At 37.5% G+C, this 20424-nt stretch overlaps 1 protein-coding gene across 2 annotated transcripts in view; it reads left to right on the top strand.

Moving 5' to 3' along the window:
* MCC (MCC regulator of WNT signaling pathway) overlaps nucleotides 1–20424 on the top strand; it is a 1047208-nt gene that overhangs the window by 577905 nt on the left and 448879 nt on the right. For both annotated transcript variants that reach the window (XM_044064211.1, XM_044064210.1), the window contains exon 6: nucleotides 12918–13124. In XM_044064211.1, the coding sequence (XP_043920146.1) occupies nucleotides 12918–13124 (207 nt within the window). The remainder of the gene's footprint in view (nucleotides 1–12917; nucleotides 13125–20424) is intronic.

The following is a 20424-nucleotide window of genomic DNA, read 5'->3' as shown; positions in this document are numbered from 1 at the left end:
CAAGGACCTGAAACCATTGAGTTTCTGAGCAGAGATCTTTAATTGTTCACCTACCCAGACGATGGTCACCACTTGCATCTGTAAGGCCCTGAGCCTCATCATTGGAACCAGGTCTGAAATTGTATTGGCTAAATAAAACATAAGTGGAAGAATAAATGTCGTGACAGTAATTATAAAGCCAGTTCCAAAGACAGTCCAAAGACAGTGTGGCCTATGTGTCCAGCAGTGTGTACATGTTGATGCTGTCTCATTAAATGAAGAATTAAAAATCTGGTGGAGGATGAGATTCAGCTGGACTCCTAAGTATGCAATTCCACTTCTGTTCCAGTGTACATATAGACCCCCTACATAGTTAAGCAACTAGGGAACGGCATATAGTTGCTGATGGCTATTTATGAATAGCCCATGATGTCTTTACTAGTGGTGGTCATCTCTACCTTTGTATACAATGCCATTACTAAAGGAGTCCTGGCCTTAGCCCTTTCCTGCTCTCACTTGGTGATGCTGATAGGGCCCGTGGTAGAACCTCATCTAATGCTAGCTTCTCTGCATTTTTTGTAAATGCTGCTGTGCACGCTAAAATTTGATGCTCATGGTGATGAGAATTTTGTCCTGGTTTTCCATGTTCTTGATGTGCCTACTTAATCACAGAAAGGAGAAGACCAGTGAATGCAGAGTCCATAAAGGCCTTCTTGGCATCCTCAGTGAAGAGTGACACTGAGTCAGACATATTTATGCATAGCAATGCCAGTTGCTGCAACTCTGACCAGGCCCTCAGCCATATTGATTACCTTAATCATGCAGTTTGTCAAGGTAGGGGGCACTGCATTTTGGGCCTTGATCTGATCACTGATGATCCCCTCTGACAACCTCTCATTTACAAAGGGTGATTTGGTTAGTAAGGTCCCTCTGGAAGTATACCACATAGGCCAGGTAATTTGGCATCCTTAGGTAGAGAAAGTAGAGACGACAAAGATGTACTTTGATAATCTGTGCATCATTTAATCCATCCTTGTCTGAAGGATGGATAGCAGGCTATGAAGTATGGGAGCATTTTTAAGGGCTGCTTCTCACTACAGTGTCTGGTTTATGCCAACCAGTCGCACCGGTCCCTCTGTGTAGCTAAGTAGATTCAAATTAAACATAACAGATGGATCTGCATATTATGACCAGAAGTTATCAAATCCCCTTCATCAAATGGTCCCCAAAATCAAAGAACCCTGCCAGATGTTCCAACCCATCAGAAGATCCAGGCAAGGCATGGCAGGGGGTCTTGACCTCCTAAGTAGGATAGCCATCCAGGAGGTCTCCCAAGACTAGATAATTCAAGAATATTGTTCCAGATTTTTTTTTTTCTGGTGCAAAAGAAGACAAAGAACCTCTCAAGTCTGTGTTGGACATCACTTAGCTAAATGAGTTTGTCTCAAAACAAAATTTTTGAGTGGACTTGATGCAGATATTTTCCCATCCTTGTCAAGAGGAGACTGGAAGTGCTGTTTGGACCTTCAGTACAACTACTCCCACATACAAATTCTCAGTAGTCCAGGAGCTTTGTGTACATTTGGATGGGACTCCGTCAATACCAATTCAGATGCCAACCTTCTGATCTCACCCCTGCCCTCTAGGTATTTGCCAAGGGGCATGCTCATGAAACCTGCTCTCCTGAGGCTATAGGAAACCAAAATCATTCTCTAAATAGATAAATGTCTCCTAGCTGTACCATCCTAGGAATTGACAGAACAAGCTTCATCTCTGGCCAGACTGTTCAGTTGACTAGACATTATGGCTAAACCATGCAGGTTGCAGCTTTTCCCTGTACAATGTGTAAGCTTAGTTGGGATGTGTCCTAGGTACCTTAGAGTGCAGTACCTTCATGTGTAATGGCAAGAGGACATTCCTGCAGTTGACATTTTAGCAGCTTTCTGCTTGTGTAGGATGGCATAACAAAATTCTTGCTCATAATTTTAGGTCATATGGAAGGTGCCACTTTCATGCTCACAAGGCACATCTGTATGTCAGACCCCTGCTATAGGCCCTCAGACTTTAGTAGCATCAATACTACCAGCTACTATTCTATAGAAATTACCTTAGCACTTTTCATGGAGCATCTGCAGTGTTGGCTCCATTTCCAGAGTCTGTATGCCGTATGACTTCAACTCTATAACACACCAAACACTTTATTGCAAAGCTTTCGGGTCTACACCCTTCATCAGTACAAAATAATTACATTCATCCAATATTTAAATAGGAGATACAATTAGATCATATGCTTCAGCGTACCCATCACACTAACCAACAATCAAGTCTTAAAGAGGACATCAAAATAAAACATCATAAGATAAAATGCATTTCATAAATGTTAAGTCTACCATTATATAAAATAATAAAATATACAAATACATAAACCCATATGGGTATACATTTTACATTCAAATAGCAGCATACTTATTTAAAATATACATACATATATATATATATATATATATATATATATATATATATATATATATACACACATATAAACATATACATACACATACATACACATATACAGACATACATATACACATATATGTTTTTTGGCTTTTTTGAATTTCATTAGTTTGTTACTTTTTTGGTTTTAGTCTGTTTGTTTTATGGCTAATGACATGCATACTGGCTCACAGCCTCTATTTTCGAATAAAAATGTGGACATTGTCCCTGATATCAACCCCATCGGTAATCTGACTTTGCTTATTCAAAATCTTACACAAGTTGGTATACTTGCCGAACGAATGTCTGGACGCCCTAGTGGCAGCATGGAGGCATTTCCCTCTACCTCCAGCCCTTCAGGATCGAAGGACTACTTTATTGACTGCCACTGTTGGTAGTGGCCCAGTTCTGACTATCGGGTCGGTTTGGAATCAACATAGTACTGGGCATGCTGTGAATGCAGTACAAGGGTCGTTGAATGGTAATGTCACGCTACCTTCTTTGAATGACTGGTTTAAAGAACCTGCCCTTCCCGGTTTTGACACTGGGGGGTTGGGCGGAAACAGTGTTGTAGCTGAGCCTATATTGAAAAATATTGTCAACAATGTAAAAATCTTTGACCAGAAACAATTTAAGTTTTAGAAACTTCAGTTGGAAGTTTTGTACCTTAATGAATGCCTGCATCATCAACAAGTCCCAAAATGGTTAAGGCAGTGGCGTTTTCCAACTAGGCTTATTAGGAACTCGCCCCTTCATTTGGAGTTGCTGAACCTGTTTGACAAACAGGGTTGCGAGTTCATTCATTTATTGATCAAAGACTACTCAGCACAAATCGAATCTTTGAAACCTGAACTTACCCGCTTGGATTTGAAAATCTAAGCTGACAGTGATTTTCCTAGATACAGATTTGATTATTGCCATATTTTTTCAAGCATTGATAGCTCACTTCATAAATTGAAAGAGACCAAGATTAAAAAACTGGCTAGAGACTTGCGTGATTATGGGAATGGTGTTACCTATCCTTCCCCCCCTGGTGTGTATAGTCTGATGGTTTCATCGAACTTGGACTCTTCCATACAGGATGGTGTCAGTAGTAATGAGCAGAACGGTGAAGCTGTTCCTGACGCCAGTGTTAATTCGCCTATTAGACGGAGTGAACGGCTGCAAAATAGGCAGGGGCAACAAGATCGTAACCAGCAATTCCTGCAGCGGGATTTTCAGATATCCAGCAAGGACAATCATGTACAGCAACAAGCTGGACCATCTCAGAAACAGTGGAAGAGGAAGGAGAACAAACGGAGGGGGAGGTAACTGTGTCACCATGTTGTGAGGTCTGTAGTCCAAGGACAGTAAAAGCAAAAATAGGTTAGGATTTTTTTCGATGAACATCGTGACTTTAAAATTTTTAATTATACCAATTTTTTGCCTTCAAATGTGCTTATTGAATTGTTGGCCCGTGGGTTTACTTTTGTTCCTTCTGTTCAGGCCGATTTAGCTAAAACATTGATTTGAAAAGTTTTACATGTAAATTAAATTTAAATGTGCTGTTTGGTAGTAACAGTAAATTGGCTAGTGAATTTAGAGTTGCAAGTGTTTTTAACCCACCGCTTAATAGTACCATACAACTATTTGAGAAGGTTTGCGAAAATGACATTAGATGTTTGTTAAATAATTGTAAACCGGATGTATCCATGTTTAATATTACTGATTCTGAGAAGGAAACTCTCTCTGTTTTAAAAACTAGTGGTATTCGGGTTATAAAACCCGATAAAGGGGGAGGCCTCATTTTTATGACTTTATCTGATTATAATGCTCGCATGTGTGCATTATTAGTCTGGGATGCCTATGAGAAGGTTTCCAGGAATGAGATGAATTGGGCTTGTCAATGTTTTAATGGGTACATTAATTTATTTATTGAAGCATCCATAGATATTGATTTATTGAATTATTTTTCCATTACTAGTCCTATTACTCCAGTGATTTTCGGATTTCCGAAAATACATAAGGACATGAAAAATCCACCTATGCACCCAAATGTGGATGGTAGGCAATCTTTTACCTTTAGGTGTGCAAAGTATTTGGATGCTATGTTGAAAAAGTACCTTAAAGGTGAATTGCGTATTTGCCGCGATTCCTGGGCCTTCCTGAAAGCCATTAATTTAAAGTTCCATGATAAATATAATTTTCTAACAATTGACGTTAGGGAATTGTATACTGTCATACCTCAGGAAATTGGGCTGGGGATTTCCTTATGTATAAAAGAGTGATGGTAAGGAAATTGACCTACTGGTTTACATTTTGGAATTGGTTTTAACTAATAATTACTTTATGTTCAATGGGGACTTTTACTTGCAGAAAACCGGTGTAGCGATGGGTTCTCCCTGTGGTGCAACATTTGCCGATATAGTTATTTCACACTGGGAAAAGGAGTTTTTATTTAAGGATGACCTTTTCAAGAGAAGTGTTATTTGGTATACTCGCTACCTGGACGATATCTTTATAATTTGGGAGGGTAGTTTGGAGTCTGTGGAAGCCCTTATTATACATATGAGTAATTTTACTGATATTTTGAGGTTTACATTTTAATTTAAAACTGATTTCATTTCATATTTGGACATTGAATTATGTAAGGATTTAGTTAATAAAAGATTTGTTTCTGAGATCTTTAGGAAGGCTACTTATTCTAATGCCTTCCTGCATTGGTCAAGTGCCCATCCCTATCACCAAAAGAAGGCTGTGGTGAAGGGGCAGATGGTTAGAGCATCTGGAATGGTCACGGATGAAGGTGACTGGAATGGTCACGGATGAAGGTGACTTTATTTTAGATGAAATTTTTGATGGAATCAGTTTTAAAAGAAGGATTGGGACTTTTAAGCCCCTTTTGTGTACTGATTTATTGGTTGGGGATGCTCTGCCTTCTGAGGGAATCGATATGCCCGGTGGTGATATGACCACGGATTATCTTGGTATGAGTCAGTCGAATATTGAGTCCGATGTGAAAGATGAAATTTCACAGAGTGGTTTTCACTTGACGCGGACAACCTCAGATATATTATTAATAAGAATTGGTGTTTTCTTAGGGAGGACACTTTGATTAATGGAAGGATAAAAGAAAAACCTGGAATTGTGTTTAGAAAGGGTAATAACTTGAAAAATATCTTAGAAAGGAACATCAATACTGTTACTTCTAATGGTAGAATGTCTAAGTGTGTTTTTTGTCATTTTTGTAAATTTGTGAATGTCACAAATTCATTTAATATGTATGGGAGGACCTACTTTCTAAAGGGCAACTATAACTGTATTTCTAAAAATGTGGTTTATATGGCTATGTTGCATTTTATATTGGAAGGACGGAAAAATGCCTTAAACAGTGCATTTATGATATTAGGAAATTAAATTTGAACAATGCCCTAGTTAGGCATATCAATCTGTATCCATTGCATGCTTTCCTATTTTTTGTGATTGATCAGGTAGTGGGTACGGATAGGGGGGGGGGGTCCTGTGGCCTGAAAATTGGATGAAAGGGAACTAATTTGGCAATTAAGATTTAATGCACATCTTTTCCCTGGGCTAAATGATAATTTGTCTATTAAATGCATTTTAAGACTGAAATAATGTTTTAGATGAATGTATTATTGTGGTAACTGATTTGTATTCATCTTTTAACTTGATTAAAAATGTTTGTATGATATTAGAAATTTAGAATTTTAGGGGTAATGAAAATGTTTGGGTTTTGTATTCGTTTAAGAGTGGATTAATTATGTAATTGATTAATTTATTAATTGATGTTTTTGGAGATATATATAAAGGGCTTGGTGTAATTATTATTTTGTCTGATATAGTTTGCTTATGAAGTAAACAAAAGCGCTTACTTTACTTACAGCTGGTCTGGCGTGTTTTTTGGCTTTTTTGAATTTCATTAATGCTGAGTATTGTTAATACACATATGCTTGGACTGCATTAATAAAGACTTCATGGGAATTAAAGAAATGGGGTGCAGTACGCTACTCATTATCATTAGACTTCAAAAAACTATTGTAGGTATTACAAATATATTTTTTCACTACACGTTTTCAAACAAATATGTATTCTTTGTAGAGTAGCAGTATCGCATGTTTGGGTATGGATTCTATAGGGTTTTGATCATACCTAGTGACTTCACCCATGTGACCAAACCCGAAAAGACATGGGTAAATACCATGGCAGTATACACATAACCAGGCATGGCATATTACTGCACTTACCTTACCCCTCTCTTTTGTGTGAAATGCTATTTTAATTATGGTGTCAAGACACTTGTCATTCCAGATGCATTTATTTGTCACAATTTGTTTCTCAGCACATAGGTTCAGCTATGACAGCTGTGATAAAAAGCAGTGTGTTTTCTTGATCTAGAACACTGATAGTTGTCAAAGCAGTCTTATGAAAGCAGAGCCATCTACTTTTTGTACTGCAATTTCACACACTAGGTTGTGTAACAACAGAGCTTTCCAAAAAGTATGGAGGAGGGTCTACAGTTCCTTTTTGTTCCTGAAACTTACATATGTCTGCCTGAATCCCACTACAGAAAGTTTTATTTGTACATGGTAGGTGAGTGCCTCTGTAAACATTTGAATATGTTTCAGCTTTGGTATTCATTGATCGACAACTTAACTGTAGTATAAAAATCAGTTTTTAGTGCACATTGGTGGTCTCAGGAGACTGATGGTCCTTGTTTGTTTCAGATGTGACATTATTAGAAGCGTTTGTCCCTTCATAAAATAATCCATCTCTGTCTCCTTTGGAAGTTGTTTTGTTTTTGATATTTTTTGACTGATTTCTGGTATTCCCTCTCCTTTAAATGATGACATTGTTACATGTTATAAAAAGGATAATTTAATTTTGCTCTATCAAATCACATCACTGACTTTCCTATACTTTGCACCTGGAATCAAGTTTTTGTAGAATTTTAGACAGTTAATTATTTTGCCACTATGAGTTACACACTTAAGGGTGTTCCACATTCATTTATGTTGCTATGTGGCTGGAGGATTGATGACTCCTGCCACGGAGTCACCATTTTAGAACAGTATCAACAGTTTCTCCAGGAAGAGCTTAGGATGGATATTTAATTGATAAAAAAATCATCCTTGTAGTAGCTAATAACTGTCACCTCCCACTGAGTTGGCATGTTGATGTTAGTATTGTGCTGGCAGTGATTGTTTAGCCTGATTTAAATATCCCAGCTACCCTACCACATAATGGTAAACTTGACACCCAGTTTTGTTGCAAAAAAATAACCTTATTCATTCTAGGGCATGAATAGGCAACCTCTGATGTAAGTGCCACAGGGTGGCACACAGGCAGATTGTATTGGGCACCGGGGAAAAGCAACCTAATCAGAGACATCATGTCTTACTTTCATACTTATCTGACAAGCTTCCTTGCAGACTTATGCTTGAATAACATCCCAGCCCATGTCCTACATGGGCTCCAAAAAGAATTAGCAACACCATAGGGTACTCTGTTCAGTCATAGTCTAAGCACTGGCTTCATCCCAGCTGAATGAAAAATGGCCACCGTTATTCTCTTGCACAAAGGTGCTGCTTCCATTGACCCCAGGAACTATAGACCTACTAGCCTCATCTACAAGGCCATGGAGTGAATCATCATGGACATTATCAACAAAGATGTATGTAATCTCCAAACACTTGACCCTACTCAGTTTGGGTTTGACAAGGGAGATCATGCCTGTTAAACCTGGTGGACTTCTTCAAGACCTTGGACGAGGGGAAATCTGTACATACAGCCTACCTAGACTGAGCCAAGGTGTTTGACACTATCCTGCACTCAGGCATTATTGACAAACTCACCCAGGTAGGTAGCAACCCTTGTATCATTAGATGGGTCACTAACTGGCTCACTGATAGAACTCATATAGTCAAAATAGGGGAATCCACCTCCAACACCAGACCTGTAACCAGTGGTATTCCACAGGGATCAGTCCTGGGACCTCTACTGTTTGGAATCTGTTTCTCCAAAGTACAAGCAAAAACTGAAGGTCTGTGGCTGACAGTTTGCTGATGACTGCAAGCTGGGAGCAGTCATAGAATCTCCAAATGATGTCAACATCCTACAAGAGGGTCTTAAAAGTGATTGGTGCAAAAGTCATGGCCTTAAACTCAATGCAAAAAAATGTATTATCATCCCTTTCATTAAGGGTGGTATTTCTGCTAACTACCATGTCAACAGCAACACATTAAGTATGCACTCATTGCTGAGAGACCTGGGCACACAGGTTGACAGCACCCTCACCTTTGACCACCATGTCTCCACAGTGGTAAGAAGGGCATTCTAGATTTCTCATCTCATAAGTATGGGCATTGCCTCCAGAAAAAAAGAAGTTACAAGCACCCTGTACTCTTCCCTTATCAGGCCAATAATTGAGTACAATGCCCCTTTTGGTATGTACCTTTCAAAGTATCTGCAGCAATTGGAGAGACCACAAAGGTTCCTCGCAAGGAAAATTGTAGGTCTTCAGCATCTGTCCTATGTGGATCATCTGAAATCACTGTCACTTTATTCTGTTTTATACAGACTATCAGAGGTGATCTGTCCCTTGCATGGAAGGCAATCTCTGATCCTGCTTTATTGGAAATGCTACATCTCCATAAGTTAAATGGTACACAACAGGTTACTTGCTGTAAAGACCTTAACCTGGTATGTGACATTAATAGAACCTGCTTGAGGGACAGATTTGCCTCCCAGAGGTTACCACACCTTTGGAACAGACTCCCACTTCATGTCAAACAGAGCACCTCATTGGCCCTCTTCACATGCAGTCTAGATGATTGGATGGGTAGTCGTAAATTCATCATGGGGTCTCCACCTGTGTCCCTCTTGGACAGGGGCAATAGGTGCTGATAGTGAAAATAAGGGTAGAACTTGGTTAGGCTTGTAAGGCCCTAGGGCCATTAGCCTAGTAACTTCCTATGATCCTAATGAATTGTGGCTTGCAAAGTGGGTTTTAATTTTCCCAAACCAAGGGTTGTGGCCATTGCAACTTAGCCTTGCCACCGTCAGCCCTTACTAATATTTATACATATTTTATTTTAAAGTAGGAATGCCCATCTGAGAAATCTTGTTTTCACTGGCATCCTTACAAGAAAATCTCCAGACATAATGAAGTCATTAGTTCACAAGCAAGAACACAGCTATATGAAATCAGAAAAAGTTTTTATATATATATATATATATATATATATATATATATATATATATATGTATATAAATATTAGAGAAGAAATTAAGAAATTAATGGATTAAATTATTCACTATTGTAAACAAATGAAATGAAATTGCTTTTACAAAGGCTTTGGTGTTCCAGCTGTACAAATCACAGATGTCAAATGCAGACATTAGAAGTAAATATCACAATAATCAACACATGACAGCATAGAAATATACTAAAGATGTGGCAAATGCATTTAACAACTTTGAAATCAAGACTATAAGTAGTTAATAACAGAAGTGAACCCAGATTAGTCATCTGGTGTCAGTTTGGGCAGCTCTTTAGGTGATGGATGCCACATTGTGGTTTGATAGAAACCTTGTTCTCATGGATCCATAGGTACACTAGCCAGTATATAAGGATCCAGGTACAGAGGAAATACTTTTTCAAACTAAACACAACAGAAATGAAGTGCAAAATCTGTTTACAGAAACATTCACCAAAATCTTACTCAAATTTTAAAAATGTGGAAAACTTGTATGACCTATTATATGCATTTTGGTTAGACCTTGTTTTGGGGGGAAAATCTGTATTTGGTTAAAATAGAGCAATACAATTACAAAAATGCATTTATTAGAAAATATAATTTAAATGTTATATTGTACTGTTCAGGAAAAGCATTATTTCAAGTTTCTTAATTGCATACCTGTTTCAGAATTATTCAGCTATGTATATGCTTTACAAATATTTAGATAAAACTGCATAACATACCCATTGCCAGACATAAATATCATATTACTCATAACATTAACTTAGTAAACAAAGAGGCTTTATAATTATCATTTAAAATAATATAACATTTTATGTGACATTTTTGGCTCTTCTACAGCTATCAGCTGTTCCCAGAGCCTCTCCTTGCCCAGCAGACCTACTGAACTTGCTCAACCTCTCTGAGCTGACTCCGACACATTTGGACCTAGTGAGGAGACGGAGGCTTCCTGAGACATCTTCATACTACTTTTGAGGAATGCTTTTGCTCCTAAGGTCCTGCTCCCTTGGCACTTACTTATGATGTCCCAGGTCACGCATGCAATGGGCTATGTTGTCATATCATCCTTACCTCTGTGTTTGATTCAGCCACACCCCCTCTCTTCCCTGACTTCCAGTGGAAATCAGCCTCAGAGGTGTGTCATTAATTTCATGCCCTGCCCCCCCCCCCCCCAACGTTGGACATGCCCAGCCTCCCTGATTGAGCCATCAAATGCCTAAGCTGCTATTCAAAGCTGGGTCACGTAGGCAGTAGTCAGGGCTTTATTCTTCTATGCACTGACAAAATAATGTGATATTTTTATTACTATATACATTTGCACTCTTACTTTAGCCAAAACCTGTGTTTTAGTGAATACCAAGGCTGGGGCTCTTATTACATTGACTTTTTTCTTTCTGTTCTCTGCAATCATTGCCTTGTCTGTATTTTTGTAGTATCCACAGTTAGTGCCTGCAGATTGCTTGAAACATTGTAAGATGTGTATTTGACTTTTTCTGGTTGGGGAACCTATATAGTTTCTTTCACAAGGAGGGGTACTCCCTAGACACAAAATATCTACTGTTCATAAAGGTAAAAAATGGGGCAGCTTTGTCATTCTACCTGCAAAAAGTAGAGTTCTGTGTCCTTCGTCGTCTAGATCAATTTATACAAGAAGTGGATAATTAAGCAACAATCAATGGTGAAGGGTGGGGGCATGTTTACCCACTAGTGCTGTAGTTAGACTACATGATCTAAAACCTGAGTATCCTAATAGAAGCAAATGTGGATAAATACTGCACAGCCAACATCCCCCCTTTAATTACTGGTAGTATACCTTGGTTCAGCATGTTTTTTTGTTTTGTTTTTGTACTGTTTTGTATGTTTTCTGTCGTATATTAGATACGAATGAATATTGTTGAAGAAAATAGTTTCCTTTTATTGATGTAGTTCCATTATGAAATTTATTTTGCTGTCCACTGATGCCCATTTTTCTGGCCTCGTTTTAATGTAGCATTTTGATTAGTACTGACTTTTCCTTTGCTTATCAGTTGCAAAATCGTGTAGGTTTTACAGAAGTTTTAATGTTTTTGAGTTATGGAGGTGTTATGCTTGCTGTTCACAGTTTTAGTGCTGTGTGTGCATGTATATACATTGTAAGATCATTCTGCACTGCCTCTAGTAAAGGTATTGAGTTTTATTTGTTTTGTGTAGGGTAGCAAAGGACATTTGAATGAGGACTGTTTATGTTTGGTAGCACTGTTTGCTTTGGGACTGCTGGTGGTCACTGCTGTTGTACTGGTGAACTACAAATGAAATGTAGCTTTCAGTTTTCTGGTAGATATTGGGTTCTGGTCAACTGTTGATCTTCCTGTTTTATACAAGAAACTTTTTTTCATTTCCAGTCTTGATGAATGTGCATTAGTTATGTATACAGTTTAATCAATAGTGTGCCCCAGCATTTATGTGATAACAAAGATTTGTTTGCTCTTCATATTTGTTTCCACAGCCAGCTCATACAATATGTTGTAGTGATGCTGTCAATCACTTCACAGTTGTAAGTTTGATTCTGCAGACCTGTCATCGTTGTTGGGCAGTGAGATTTTATTACAGTGAAACCAAGCTGCTGATTGACTACTGAATGAGATATATTATGTAATGAAACAAAAACAGGGAATGGGTAATTAAAAGTTCATGTCCTTTTGAAAACAGTTTGTATCATGATCTTTATTTGGTGCATGGGTCACAAATCACCCATTTTAAGGCAGGCAGTTCTGTAAGTGTGGCTTTTGAACAATAGACATAACATTTGGACACTGGCCATCGTTTTGCACATGTTGAATTTTTGGGTGTCAGCAACTCATTTGATTAGTTTCCACTAGTATATATTCTAAATGTACATGAATATATTCATGCTCTAAGTAGTCAGCATTTTAGCTCAGAAGATTAAGGCTACAGGCTACTAATGAGCTCTACCCTATATCCATGGGTTCAACTCCACCCAGTTTCCATTTACATACTACAATGACTCTAATGAAGTAACTTAATGTTCTTGGGTCTCTCCTGAAAGAATATCCTTCTGCCTAGTGGGACTACCTGGTTAAAAAATAAATTTAAAAAAAGATTGATTCACTTAACATAAATATTCATTTTCAAACACTATTGGCTCCTTCTTTTTTCTTTTCCTCATTTCACTATGGCTGTTAACAGACAGTAGAAGAGATTGAAGGTGTACTGGGACGAGATTTTTACCCTAACCTGGCTGAAGAGAGATGTAGATGGGAAAAGGAGCTGGCAGGCCTAAGGGAAGAGAATGAAAGCTTAACAGCCATGTTATGCAGCAAGGAGGAGGAATTAAACAGAACAAAGGCGGCAATGAATGCAATCCGGGAAGAAAGAGACAGACTACGGAGAAGGGTAAGAGGATTTAAATGTCTCTGTAGACCTGTAGGTAAAGTAATTTGCAAGTTATATGTTTGTTTTATGAAGCTGTTGAAAGGCCATATGTGTAGTGACTGAAGAAAAGGTGACCAAGATGTGACCTTTTAGACTGTGATTGTTGAGTGTGTCTTATTTTCTGGATGGAGTCTGAAAATGCTGTTCACTATGTTTGTTTTCTTCATGGTAACACAGAACCAGGGCCCCAAACTTCTGTTACTCAGTCTTTATTGTTTTACTATGAGAACATGGATTAATTTAGCTTGCCTTTCAGTAACATTTATAATTGTTTTCCATTTCAGAGCAAATGAAGTGGTTTAGCATTTCTAGTTTGTGGTACAAGTTCATTCCATTTGTCACAAGTATTTCTTGAACCATCTTGTTTATCTTGTTTTGTTGTAATATTATTTATCACATATTTGTATTCTCTCAGAATTTGCTATGAAATGAATGTTCTTCCTTGTATTTTAAACAGTGACATTCAAACAATGCAGAATAGGTCAAGCCCCCCTATCCAGTGGTATGGAATCACTTCTTAATCTTCTGTACTGCTGAGTGTAGTAGTGTAGAGATTTTTGTTTTTCACACCATACAAGTGTTTTCATATTAGTGTAATTGTAATTTTGTGTTGCTTTTGCCTTCCCTCTGATATAGTTAATAAGGAGCTCATAGTAGGTGCATTGGATTTCAGTTCAGATCTAATGATGCTACTGTTTCAGAAGTTTTTGATGTAACAAAGCACATCATGGCTTCTAAGTAATTTGCTGTGTTGTTTTCCATGTTTATCTGTTTAATAAAGTACAATTTGTTGTCATACAGACCCGCACGCAGTACTATTTACAAACTGTAGATTTTGTTCTCTTGTTCATTGGTAAGTACTAGGCTAGTTACCCTTACCATTTTAAGCTTAGTGAATTTCTCTTTTAGTGCTTGAATTAACTTATCCCATTGGTTAAATACTGACCTTACTCATCCCATGGTCAATAATTATATATTACCCTGATGAGAATTATTTGTAAAAACATTATCATACTAGTGATTATTCATAAAGTTTTAATGCAATCACAGTAGTTAATGTCAAATTGTTGAAATGTTACATACATATACAAATAGTTCAAGCACAGGCATTAATGCCCTTCTAGTCTGCCAATATACCAAACTACTTGTTCCCAAAGTAAGTGCCCAGGCTGTTCTTAAAATATCTAAACTAGTACTTACTTTAATATAATTTGGTGGTCAGTTCCATGCATCAGCTTGCCTCTCAGAAAACCAATTAGTACACTTCTCATTCCTAAAGAATATTTTACATAGGTTTTCTACTGATTCTCTACTACTTTTTGATGAGCCCAAAAATTCCCAGAGGTAATTGTCTCTAAATACCCTATTGTATACCTGAATAAGATATCCTCTTAAGTATCTATGAGGCACTGTATAAGTTCAGATATTTTGGTCTTTCATAACTTAATTTTTTACATCCATGGATGCACTTGGTATATTTCCACTGTAGTCTTTCCAGTTTGCTAACCTTATTTTCTTATAAAGTTTCAATATTGTTATTCCATACTCACATTTGGGTGTAATGTAACTAACAATGACTTCATCGTTTCTGATTTCCTGGACTTTATAAATCTTTTTATGCAACCTATAGTTCTATAACTATCATTAACCAATCGGTTGAAATGATTAGAAAATCTCAAGTCTGGATCTACCCATATACCCAGGTCCTTAAATGAATTTACAGTTTCAATCACTATGTCCTGTAGTAAATATTCACCTTTCCGTTTGTCTTCCAAATCTCATATGCTTAGTTTTTTGATGCACTTGTCAGCATATTATTCTCCTGTGCCCAAATGGTCAATTTAGCAAAGTTCTTTTGCAGACATGCCTTGTCTATTACACTTGCAATCAATTTAACTAGTTTCAGGTAATCTGCAATTCTGCATATAGACTGTAGATCACCTCAGATGAAAATATTAGGTCAGAAAGATAGAATCTAAACAAGTAATGGCCTAGGACAGAGCCCTGTGGGACACCCTGACTGCAACCAAAATTTTCACCTGACCAATTGTTGTATGATACTTGCCTCATCCTGTTTGTAACCCATGCAGCTATCCATCTTATCAAGCATACATCAATACCTAGTTGTTCTAATTTATGGATCAGTGTTTCATGTATGACCCTGTCAAATGCTAAAGTTACATTTTTATAAATTACATCACAGCACAATTTTTCATTTATAGCTGTTGTTATATTGTTATAGAACATCATATTACAGGTGGTAATAGATCTATTTTCAACATGTGCATGCTGATGTATGGTTTCAAGCCCCAGCCTATCCAATTCTGACAACAATTTATCCAATATTACAGTCTCCATTTTTTTTTCCACAACATGAAAGTACACTTCAAGGTTTGTATGACTCTGGGTTTGCCCTACACCCCTTTCCCTTAAAGACAGGTTTAATAAGTGCATGGCTCCAATCTTGAGGAATCTCCCCATATTTATATTACCTAGTAAATAGATATAATGGTTCTGTAAGTTATTGCTGAAGTGTTCCCAGGTCATTATTACTAATGCTGTCTGCACCCTGTGCCTTTTTTGGATCCAGTTTGTGCACTTCTTTTTCAACATAATATAATTTGATTCCAGTATCTGAGCTTACTTGGATGTCACTTTGACAACTTATCATCCTCTTTGCAGAGTCAAACTGTTTTGCATAAGATTTTGTAAATATATCTAAATCTGTGTCTGAGAATAAATTTGAGTCTACACACAGTTTCAGTTTGTGTCTTTACTCCTTTCACATCTTATGCATTTATAAAAAGTTTTTTTTACAATGCTCGGTATCTTTGTATAAATTAAATTTTTTCTTTATCTTGTCTCACACTATGCTTAATTTGTTTGTTAACATAGTTTATTTCAGTTTTCAAAGTTGTAGTTTGACCTCTGTTCCATTTCTTATATTTTTTTGTCTCTCACCTTAATCAAATATCTTGTTTTTATGGAAATGTATCGCTCTGACATTGTATGCCTAGATCCTGATGTTAAACATTTTTTTTGATTGTTTTTGTTTTGCACTCAGTTTCTCTTTCAAAGCTTTCCACATTCCATGTGCAGTTTTTCCAATGAACACCTCACTACAGTTAGGTTTACATAGTGACTGTTTCGCTTCCATATAATCTGTAATGTTCTGTGCACTGGTTTAGATTTCAGATTGCCAAAATTATCTAGCAACAAATTAATGTTTATAACCCCATGATCACTGCACATCAATGGTGGTAAAACTTGAGTTGAAGTAACAGTAATTTCTTTAGGAACACAAACTATATCTAGTATGTTCCGTTCCCTGGTAGGTTTTTTTACAATCTGAAGCAATTGCTGTTTCCTGAACATATGTTGTGAATAATTTCTTTACTAACGTTAAATCAACATTATTCCAGTCTGTTTCTGGTAAATTTAAGCCCCCAGTTAACATTATTCTCCTCGCCTGTATTTCATGCAAGAATTATATGAATTCCCCTAGGTCATCAGCACTTGACTGTGGTGGTCTATGTTGTTTGTTGTTGTGTCTTTCGGCTTTTCCTGGTTAGGGGTCGCCACAGTGGAACTCCGGCCCGCTAATGATTGGCAGTAGATTTTTACGTACCGAGTTGCCAGCTCTGACGCGCAACCTTCAACGAAGGCATGCCCATTCAGGCATGTCTCCACACAGAAGATGCTTTAGCTGAGAATCGAACAGGACAGCGTCTTACTGTGAGGCGACAACGCTACCACAGCACCACCACCGCAGTTGACTGTGGTGGTCTATACACTCCAACAATTGTATGTTCCGGGGTTGTCTTTGTTGCCACAGTTGGTCTTTAGTGTTGGTGTTATCATTAAACATGTAGTAATCACAGGTCTCATAACTATCTTTAATCCCTATCATATCACCTCCACCTGATTTCTTTTTTTTTTTAGAATGTCACCCGTAACAGCATTTTTATGGAAATGTATCGCTCTGACATTGTATGCCTAGATCCTGATGTTAAACATTTTTTTTGATTGTTTTTGTTTTGCACTCAGTTTCTCTTTCAAAGCTTTCCACATTCCATGTGCAGTTTTTCCAATGAACACCTCACTACAGTTAGGTTTACATAGTGACTGTTTCGCTTCCATATAATCTGTAATGTTCTGTGCACTGGTTTAGATTTCAGATTGACAAAATTATCTAGCAACAAATTAATGTTTATAACCCCATGATCACTGCACATCAATGGTGGTAAAACTTGAGTTGAAGTAACAGTAATTTCTTTAGGAACACAAACTATATCTAGTATGTTCCGTTCCTGGTAGGTTTTTTTACAATCTGAAGCAATTGCTGTTTCCTGAACATATGTTGTGAATAATTTCTTTACTAACGTTAAATCAACATTATTCCAGTCTGTTTCTGGTAAATTTAAGCCCCCAGTTAACATTATTCTCCTCGCCTGTATTTCATGCAAGAATTATATGAATTCCCCTAGGTCATCAGCACTTGACTGTGGTGGTCTATGTTGTTTGTTGTTGTGTCTTTCGGCTTTTCCTGGTTAGGGGTCGCCACAGTGGAACTCCGCCCGCTAATGATTGGCAGTAGATTTTTACGTACCGAGTTGCCAGCTCTGACGCGCAACCTTCAACGAAGGCATGCCCATTCAGGCATGTCTCCACACAGAAGATGCTTTAGCTGAGAATCGAACAGGACAGCGTCTTACTGTGAGGCGACAATGCTACCACAGCACCACCACCGCAGTTGACTGTGGTGGTCTATACACTCCAACAATTGTATGTTCCGGGGTTGTCTTTGTTGCCACAGTTGGTCTTTAGTGTTGGTGTTATCATTAAACATGTAGTAATCACAGGTCTCATAACTATCTTTAATCCCTATCATATCACCTCCACCTGATTTCTTTTTTTTTTTTTAGAATGTCACCCGTAACAGCATTTATACCCTGACAGACTGGTTTCGAGTCATTGTTCTTCAGCTGTGTTTCACAAGCAATAACTCAATCAATCTTGTGGGAGCGTAGCAAATTTTCCAATAAAAAAAAAATTATCAGTGCTGCTAGCATTAACAACCATCAAGAGATGCATACTGTAAATCTTGCTATCTGTGAACTGTTAAATTTTTGACCTGGCAAAAATCCTGCCTAGTGTTTGTCAAATATAAAACATCTGCTGCAAAAATTCTCTGCCTTGATCTTGAAAAATCCACGCCATCCTGTCTGAACATGTGTGCCCCAAACTAGGCTTGGATGCCCGCCACATTTCCATTTTTTAAATGGGACATTTTTTCCATATAGGTGTTTACCCCCAAAAAATTTCATTCATGCTGACCTGACTATACGTTCTATATCTGACTTGTGAAAAATACATCCTAACACCAGTACAAGCTATATTGTCATAAGAGGGCTGTAAGTTCCTTACTAACAGCCGGAGAGTCCTTACTGATTAGAATATTTGTACTGACCTGAATAAAAACAGATTTGTACTTCTTACAATAAGGTGTTCCAAGGCTTGTCTCGCATCTTTTATTTTTGCTCCTGCCAAGCATAACATTACTCAATGTTGTGTCTGGTGCTTATGCCAAGCTATAAATGCTTTACAATCCGTATTTTCATTACCTTTAGATTCATTTTAAAACCCATTGATATATTTCATACAGTTAATCTTCATATTTAGTAATTTCATTATTTATTGGACACAGCATTTTGATACCAACTGTATTTTGAGTATGTGATTTTACACACACACACACACATATATATATATATATATATATATATATATATATATATATATATATATATATATATATGTGTGTGTGTGTGTGTCTGTCTGTATGCGAGACATGAATGGGAAGGTCTAATCTGTGTTATTTTGACATGCCTAAGACTGACAACAGTAACATTGAATTGGACACTGACACAGTTCTGCACATGCTCCAAAGTAACTTCTCAAAACACACAAAATAAATAGTGTTTTTGCAGCAACCCTCCTGCTAATTTTATATAGCGACTTTACTGACGTCAGGATCACACAGTCACCAGAGAAGAGGTGTAGTCTACTTCCTCTGGGATGTCTGTTATTGTACAGCTATTGACCATCTGCATTGTCAACCAAAGCGGGTCGACAACACAGATCATTGACCAGTCTTGAGGAACCCATATATGTAGATCATGCTGAACAGCTATGTCTTGGGGTACCCTACTCTCCCCCAAGTATTTTCTCTTCCACTTTACAATTTACTTTAATTGCACAGGTTCTGTTTAACATCCTTTTAAACATTTTAGTAGTGTTTTTTGTAGCTCCTAAAACTTTTAAAGTCTTGACAGATAATGGTTTATCTCAGGGAATGTAAGGACTGTGTTACACTCACAGAAAATGAATTACTCTTTGGCATGACCTTGAGTACAGTCAGAATAAGAATATTTAGTCTAAAGTCTCAGCAGGAGCACTTCTGTGTGAATAAACCTTCACTGCTACCAGTACATATGTAGCAGTCTTCTGAGGAGTACAGGTTCCTATCATGTACTCAAACTTTTACAAGTTCGAGCCTCATATGGTCAAGACCATAAGTTCGAATATGTAAACGTTCCAGCGTTTCAGTGGAAATCTCCATAAGCGGAGGTTTCCATTTTGTTCAATGGGTTGCAATCTCTGAGTTGGTATATTTAAGTAGCGGGGGGGGGGGGCGCAGGGGGTCTTGTCCCCTCCTTAAAACAGTTTATTTTGTTTTCCGTTTTTTTTTATCCGTCGTCGAAGTTTTGTAACATTGAAAATAATGGTTCGGATATTACGTGTTCGAACATTACGTGTTCGAAGTTATAAGACTTCGACTATTTGATATAGACCTGATGAGTACATGTGTAGCAGAGTACATCCTCAAATACCTCATCTATAACTAAAGAAGCCATGAGATTAACAAAATCAGAACTATGTACGTGAAACATGTTACACATTCCTCCCACTGACTACAATAAATTCATACACAATCACCATACTGTGGCAGTAGGGGAGTCCTTAGGCTTGGGGAAGAATCTGCAATACATGCAATTAAAACTGAATTAATCCAGACTGGAAAGTGCAGAAGGCAGACATTGTGGCTTAACAACCTGCAAAGCAATCTAATGATTGGTGGCTTCATTATACATAACACAGATACATACCTCAGTGTTGATCAGTTTGTGATAGTTTCATGCCTCTCTGAGGACAAAAATTACTATGTTTTAATAGGTTAAGAAAAATTCATGATTGTGTG

The sequence above is a fragment of the Protopterus annectens genome, chromosome 2.part2 (assembly GCF_019279795.1).
Source record: "Protopterus annectens isolate FY-2018-M chromosome 2.part2, PAN1.0, whole genome shotgun sequence".
In the NCBI taxonomy this organism is placed as follows: domain Eukaryota; kingdom Metazoa; phylum Chordata; order Ceratodontiformes; family Protopteridae; genus Protopterus; species Protopterus annectens.
This window is presented reverse-complemented; position numbering and strand designations above follow the sequence as displayed.